The 7,742-nt window shown below is 32.4% G+C and overlaps 1 protein-coding gene across 1 annotated transcript; it reads right to left on the reverse strand.

Moving 5' to 3' along the window:
• Window positions 1–1,756: 1,756 nt before the first annotated feature.
• Window positions 1,757–7,464, reverse strand: LOC136980623 (organic cation transporter protein-like). Its single transcript, XM_067276762.1, has 10 exons — window positions 7,207–7,464; window positions 7,040–7,143; window positions 6,612–6,766; window positions 5,790–5,958; window positions 5,581–5,728; window positions 3,032–3,117; window positions 2,529–2,743; window positions 2,215–2,396; window positions 2,013–2,134; window positions 1,757–1,896 (listed from the first exon to the last, which is right to left on the reverse strand). Exons 1-10 carry the CDS (start codon window positions 7,462–7,464, stop codon window positions 1,827–1,829), a joined length of 1,509 nt encoding a protein of 502 aa, XP_067132863.1. The 3' UTR covers window positions 1,757–1,826.
• Between the last annotated feature and the right edge of the window lie 278 nt (window positions 7,465–7,742).

Raw genomic sequence — 7,742 nt, forward strand, 5'->3', positions numbered from 1 at the left:
CAAAACTGTAAATATCTAAAGATGGGGTCCCGGATCCAAATATTTCCGTTTTATATAACAGTCAGAAAAGTAAAATTAGCTGTGTATAATATTTTCATTATGTATACATTTAATTTAGTCATGTTGAATTATAAAATGGCTTTAAAAGAAACTTGAAATTTAAACATGTGCTAATTTATAACTAAACCAATAAGCGAAAACATACTACATAGAGTGGCTGTGACCATGGTTACAGCACTATTAGTGGCATACATGGATACCATACCTTTTACACGAGGTTGAAATATTCCAGCTCGTTGCCTTTACACAGCACAAATGCCATTCCCTTTGACTAAAAGGAAAATGGCGGATATGTATTGAATTTTCCTCAAACGTGGCGTCCATTCAGCCACTCTATGTAGTATATTCTAGCTCGTCAGGTTAAACATACTTTTTCTTGTTATTATTTTAGCATTCTGAAATAGACCGTTTGAACAAAAGCTATTTAAGTAAGTATCTCTTATTACGAATTAACGAGAGAGTATTTTATTTACAACAATATATGTTTTTATATTAATTATGTGAAACTAGTAGTCCGAGACACCTCCTAGTGGGCATTCTAGCAGCAGGGGTGTCATTCCGTGGTATAAATAATAAATTCATGTTACAAATAAAAATAACAATATACTGAATTTCTCATCGCGTATCCTACTAAATCGCAGTCAGAAACGCAAAAACAACGCATTTATTGTTATTTTAATATTGTTACGCAAAAACTGAATGTATTGTTAATTTAAATAATAGCTCGGGGCGCCCGTAGTGGCCCTTCTAGGCATATCGTTACAGATGTACTGACACGCAACTAATGGCTTATATTATTAGATGTATTACATAAATGTTTAATACTACTTGAATGGGAATTTGTTTAGTTATAATTAACGTAATCCGTAATATAAACCCATGGCATTTTCACGAGTTTCATGAAACATAACAACTGAATTGGAAAATTACCTTTGAATATGCTACTGAAAATTAATACACAATAAAAAGCATAAGAAGCAACAAGCCTTAATTTTAGTTGTTATCCGTACAGAAAATATATTGATCTTTGGATTTCATGAAAGTTATCACAGACCTGTAATATTTAAATTTTAAATTTAATGCAAAAATAATAATTTCGTTAATTAAACAAAATCTCATAGCCGGAAAATTTAGGCAACTATAATGCTAGATTTATTTTATATCCTTTTCGTTAATAACAGACAAATTTCTTTTCGAACATTTTGTTTTTCGAGCTTCTGTTCTTTTCGTTACAATCGATATTGTTTGATTATTATATCATTTTAAAATCGTTATAAATCAAAATCACTTCACAATAATTGTTTCTTATTTACTTAACAAGGCCTTTCTTACAATCTTAATAACCAATCAAATATTTATTCTTTATTGTTTATAATACTAATTAATCTGTCTATCTGTATATATAAATAAAAATATCTGTATGTTTGTTCACTATGCAAACCTAAGCCGTTCGACCAATTGCTACAAAACTCTGCAGTTACGTTAACATACTCCTAACTTAAATAGTATCGTGCAACCCACCCAAGTATATCGATTGAAATTACATACATCTCAATTTTACTTTTTACACATATACATTTTTATATTATATATCTCTTTACATACTAATCCTAATTCTAACTAATGAAATGTCTAATATTATTATTAATATTAATTTAATAATTTTAATTTTTTTCTTCTTCTCGCCATAAATAAAGTTTTGATTTTAAAGTTTTTCCTCGTGCAATGTTTAGAGTGCATTCTTTATATTAAGTAATTTCCTCAGTTCAATGTAGTAGTTTTCCTTTATTTTTCTTGTCTAATTTTTTCAATTCCTCTTCATTTTCTGATGTATTACTGCAAAAGTATAATTATATATTTTTTTATATTTTCATAAATTATATCAAACATATTTCAATAACTGTAACTTAAATCGATTATATTTTCTAAAACAACCATTAATAATTTCTTACTTCACGATGGTATCGTTCAAACGAATATTTTTGGTTTCGGGTAAAGGCAAAATGCACAAACCAGAGGTAACAGTCAATACTCCTACTAACACGAAGGGAATTCTCCAATTTACCTTTTCACTCTGTAACAAATTCGATAACATTATAATGTAAACTAGTATAAATAACTTCACTTTCATTTTTAATATTTGATAAGTCGTACAAGATCTTTCATAAAAGGTGCAGCGATTGATCCGAGTCTCGAAACAGTAGAACACGATCCAATACCCACGTTACGAATTACAGTCGGATATAATTCTAAAGTAAATCCATACATTATGTTTATTGTAATCGCTATAAAGAATCTGCATAGCACTACGAAGACAATCCTAAGCCATAGGAGATCTGTTTAAAAATCATAATGTTGTAAATCAATATAAAATGAAAGAGCCAAAACGTTTCAAAACAAAACTATTCTCTCGTATTGTTAATATCAAAAGTAAGTTTAATGATTAGTATTATTAATTTCAGATTTACCGTTTGGAACGGCTATTATGAGTAACGATGTAATGCCCACTGAAAAGAATCCAAACATCAAAATACGTCTTCTTCCAAAGCGAGGTAAAATAATCTTCAATAGGGCAGAAACACAAGCTTGTATTAAGAAAAATAAAAAAAAAAGAAGAAAGGTGTTTCCTCCTGTGATATCCGCATTCAAAAATAATGCGTAGACGTCGAATATTATCACAAACCTGAAAGAAATGAAAGACTTTCATGTGTATAATACATAATAGATTAAGATAAGTTTCAACAAAAGAATACCCATGTATTGGCATGTGTTCGCTCTATTTTTTAAAGAAAAACGCTTTATTAATTAATACAACGAATTATTTAATATTATAGTATTACATTGTAATTGTTATGCATCTGTCAAAATTCAATGTATAACAATTCATTACGTTTTTAAACTAAAAAATTATCAGAATTATCTCTTATCAATGAAAAATTACTTAATACGTCAATAAATCAAAAATGGTTACCATAAGATGTACATGATGAAAGTAATTTTGCGTAACGTTTTATTTCTGAACAAATGTAAAAAGTTAAATTTTTTCCTCTTGTCATTCTGTAACAGAAAAATCACATACAGCATCATATTTAGTATAAAATATCGTATACATTAACTATTGTACACGTTTATTTTAAACTAGGAGAAGTCCGACCAATGGTGGATCCAGAAGAGTCAAAAAAGTCTTTCACGTGTTAAAAAAAATATATTTCTATGTGAGGACCCGAACGGGGGTCGACTCGGAGGTCCGAATGGAAGATGTTAACAAGAGCTTAAAAATCTCCCTTTACAACACAAAGGGACGAAATTGGAGGTTTACATTGTTCAATAGAAGTTTTTTTTATATTTAAACAATGGAAAAGAACGAATTCGAGAAACGCGCGACGAGAGAGGAATCAAGTTTTTCGCGACGATGACCTTTCTCACGCCCTCCATCGGGTTTCGAATTGACACCAGCTGACAATGAGAGACCAATGGAGAGGCGACTTTGGATGAAAATCTTATAAAATCGTCGTTTCAAAGAGATTCGGAGTTCTTGGTCTTTGGTTCAGAGTGCTCCGCTACTGGATTCGTGCTAAGGTTTAACAACGAAATCTGGATCGACGCTTCGAATTTGTCTTCGACCTCTGCTCCCGACGAGTTGCGCCCAGGTACACCCCGCCGTTGAAAAGCATCACTTCAAGTTGTGCTGTGCGCCCCGGGGCCGACGCTCTCCACCTCACCTTCATCGGAAGTTTAAACAATCGACTGGACTATTGAACTGTTGCACGGACTGATCCACCCGTTGGATTGGCTTTACGCCGAATTAATAGAATTGTTGTAAGCTCCATTTTTATGTTTGTTAAATGGATTTAGATGGTAACCCGTCTCAGTGATGTCAGTCCATTCCCACAAGACAGTCTGACCGCTCGACCGCCGTAACATTCTTTCTCTCCCATCGGCTAACCTTAAACCTATATGTATATATATAAATGAATCATTTAAAATTATGTAAGAAGACGATTGTATTATGAATGATTCAATAACCCATATTGAAACTATCTCCTTTTCAAATTAAACAAAACAAAACCTTTAACTACCAATAACAAATATTAACGAAAACGAACGTTTTCGACCTTCTCCAAGTCCGATTTTTTAAACGAATTCCAAATTAAATCGTGAAAACGATAATATTCGAAAAAATAATGTTAAATTACGAATAACATGTAACGTAAGTGAACGAGTAAAACTCGTAAATGTATGACCCTGTTCACACATATCTTCTTATGACGTACAGAATGAATTAATATAAATTAACTTTGCCCAAATTTTTCATAAAGATACCTCCATTCATGCAATATTGTATAGCAGTATTTAAAATTAACATACTTCACGGTCAGGCTGGCTTCATATATTTCTAAAGCCTCCAGGCTACAAATATGATCCCTTCGATAGGCCTGACTAATTGACTTGGTATTCCCCATGTCAGCATTTACTTCCGAGTCAGTGGCGTACGTGGACAAGGCGGTGGTAGGCCTGTTGTTTTTAATATCGTATTCATGCGCACGTACCCTTTTTCGTAATTACCGTTTAGTTGAACCAATATACACTAACATCCGTTGGAATCGATCATTACTTACCGGTATACTGTAAACTCCTGGGATCCTGCTTCGATCTATCTTATCTTTCGCGTTGCGTAGCAACTTATATATTGTATCTGTCTCCTGTACTCGGTTTCTGTACTACTATGTCCAACAATATCTTTGTATAATGATTTCAAATGCCGATTGAACTGTACAGTGGTGCGCATGGAGCCGGAGATGCTCTGCTGGTTTCTGTTAAAAATAGTCTAGGTATTGGGAAAAGTATCCTAGGTATTAAGTATTTGTATACAACTAGGTAGTAGGCGCCTAATAACCCACGTACAAGGTCTTTTTTATAGCCATGTTCTACAGCTATATCTTCGATAGGTTGCAGTTCTAGCAAAGCGTCGTCCCTATCAGTGTGATAAATGTGGGCCTGTTTGATTAGAGTAGGGAATGCTGCGATCTTAATCGAAGAAAGGGTCAGAACAGTTTACTGGGATGAATAGCGGTAATATTACTTACTGGTAGTTAAAGGTTTTGTTTTATGCTAATAAACCATTTTTCCATCATAATTGCTAAAAAGAACGCTTCGAAAATGAAACGTATCAATTTTAATTTTATTTATTTATTCTGTGTTCATGAGAATCGATTAAGCCCCTTAGCTCAGACACAACGATATTAAAACGAAACCAATGCATCCCTTAGTTTCCATGAAAGACCTATTAAAATAATAATTTTTTTTTATCAAAAAATAATAATTAATTAATTAATTAATAACAAATCATATATGCAGTTTTAACAATTCAAACACACCGTTGAAGACTTATTTATCAGACCTTAAACTTTACTTTAATTTCGATATTTTTCACAAATATTTTTAAATCGTTATTCTATTATTTCAAAGCATCGTCATTCTGTGTAAAGCTCAACTTGTTTGTAATTAAAATTATTTTACCGTTACAATTTTCCAATAAAGTTCTCCAATAATTTCGGTTAAATCGTCGTGATGTCTTTTATTCTTCTGCATTATGTTACGTATAACCTCTTCGGCTTTACGTAGTCTACCGTGAGTTAGCAGCCATCTTGGAGACTCCGGTATAAAACTGATCCAAAACATATTCTTAATAAAATATAAAAACAATTAACACATTAAATAACCATTACCTGATAAATATGAGTGTGAGAATGGACGGCAAAGAGCAGCATAACTGAATATAAGTCGAATGTTTGAGAAACCAAGATACTCCGGTAATCATAAGCATCCCAATGCCATAGGCGAAACAGTTAATTTCCATGACTTTATCTCTGTGTGTTGGTCCAATCACTTCCGCAACTATGCATAAAAGTCGTTTATTATTGTTTAAAAAAACAAAAACGACGGTATATACAATAAATATATGATGTACACTTTGAATTTAAATATATAATGTCTACTGGGAAATTTGCAAATGGTTCATCCATAGTATAGCGTATTTACTTTACGGCAATTTTTATTAAATACACGTAATTTATTTGAATAAAGTGATGATAATACAGTATACAGTAGAGAGTCGTTAATCCGTATCAATTGGGGACTGCGGTTGTTCGGATAAGTGATTTCTTCGGATAACCGATTATGTACGAGAAAATATATTAACCTGTCTGATGTTCAAATTTTTCTCCGTTGCGTGTCGTTTCGTGTTGAATTTTCGTCGATTTTAAGCCTAACGAAAATTTTTATAATAATAATCGAGGCTATTGTATTATTAAAAATTATTTCTTTATTTTGTACGAACAAAATAAATATACTGAAGAACATAAAAACATAAAACATACTTTAGAAGTAAATCTAGTATCAAAAACGTTCGATTCCGCACGACACAGTCCGTCTGGAAGCGTTCGGATAACCGACGATTCGGATAACCGGGGGTTCGGATTAAGGACTCTCTACTGTATTAAGCTATTGTTACCATTTTATTAAGTGCATGAATGTAATTCATGACTTACCGTATACCATGTAAGTTAGATGGGAAGCAGAAATTCCTGCAGAAAAGAAGAAACGAGATACAGTAAACATCCAGTAATATGGAGAAAACGAGCAAAGTATCCCGAAAGTAATGTGAAGCACGAGACCAGATATTATCACTGGTCTTCTTCCATATCTACGTAAATATTGATATAATTAATACATTCTATAAAATAAAAACATTTTCATGAAAATTAAAATAAAAAGTTATATAATTGTCTACTTGGACTGAGTTTATTAATAGGACGTATTGCACTGGTGTTTTCGTTTTTGCAACAGAGTTAAGAACCAAAACACCAGTGCAATACGTCCTATTAATAAGCTCAATCCTAGTAGACAATTATATAACGAATTGTAGAAAATGAAGACATAGAAGCATATGAATTAACAAAATGAGAAGTTTTCACACCTATCGGATATCTGGCCAGATACGATACCGGCAACGAATAATCCCACGAAGTAAGAAGATCCAGCGACTGAACTCAACCAAGAACTTTCACAAACTAAATTCCACTGAAAATTTTAAACAAAATTAAACTTCAGATATACATTTAAGTAAAATCGTTTTACTCTTACCTTTTCAATAAGACTACTTCTGTATTGTGAATGATCGTATTCCCACGAACGACAATAAATAGTGGTAAAGTTCTTTTCATATACCTCATCGTTAATATCGTATACTTCACATCGACTATGTGTCGTTCTGCCGTTTCCGATGTCCAGAGGTGCGCTGATATTTCTCCATTCTTCCACAGACATGTTGATGTATTTTGGTGTTTTCGCACACCAATAATCTACTTTGTAAGCCAAGAATGGCCAATTTAAACTGCTCATTGCGAACAGAGCAACATTGCATACATATATCCCGAATAAAACTTTTTGCCATCTGTCAAATGCACCGATAAGATCTGTAAAATCTTGAAATTTTTTCGATGTTTCCTACCAAAACATATAATTTTGGTATTTAAAAGATGAGTCATTATGTAGTGTAGAGCAAAATAATGGAAGTATTCAATCTTATATGATAATTTTTGGGCTGTAATTTGAAAAAAATTATAGACCTGTATTGTCTGTCTTTCCCTAATCTCGACAACGAAGTTAGGTCGATGAAA

The sequence above is a fragment of the Centruroides vittatus genome, unplaced genomic scaffold (genome assembly GCF_030686945.1).
Source record: "Centruroides vittatus isolate TY-2023 unplaced genomic scaffold, ASM3068694v2 contig_717, whole genome shotgun sequence".
NCBI lineage: Eukaryota > Metazoa > Arthropoda > Arachnida > Scorpiones > Buthidae > Centruroides > Centruroides vittatus.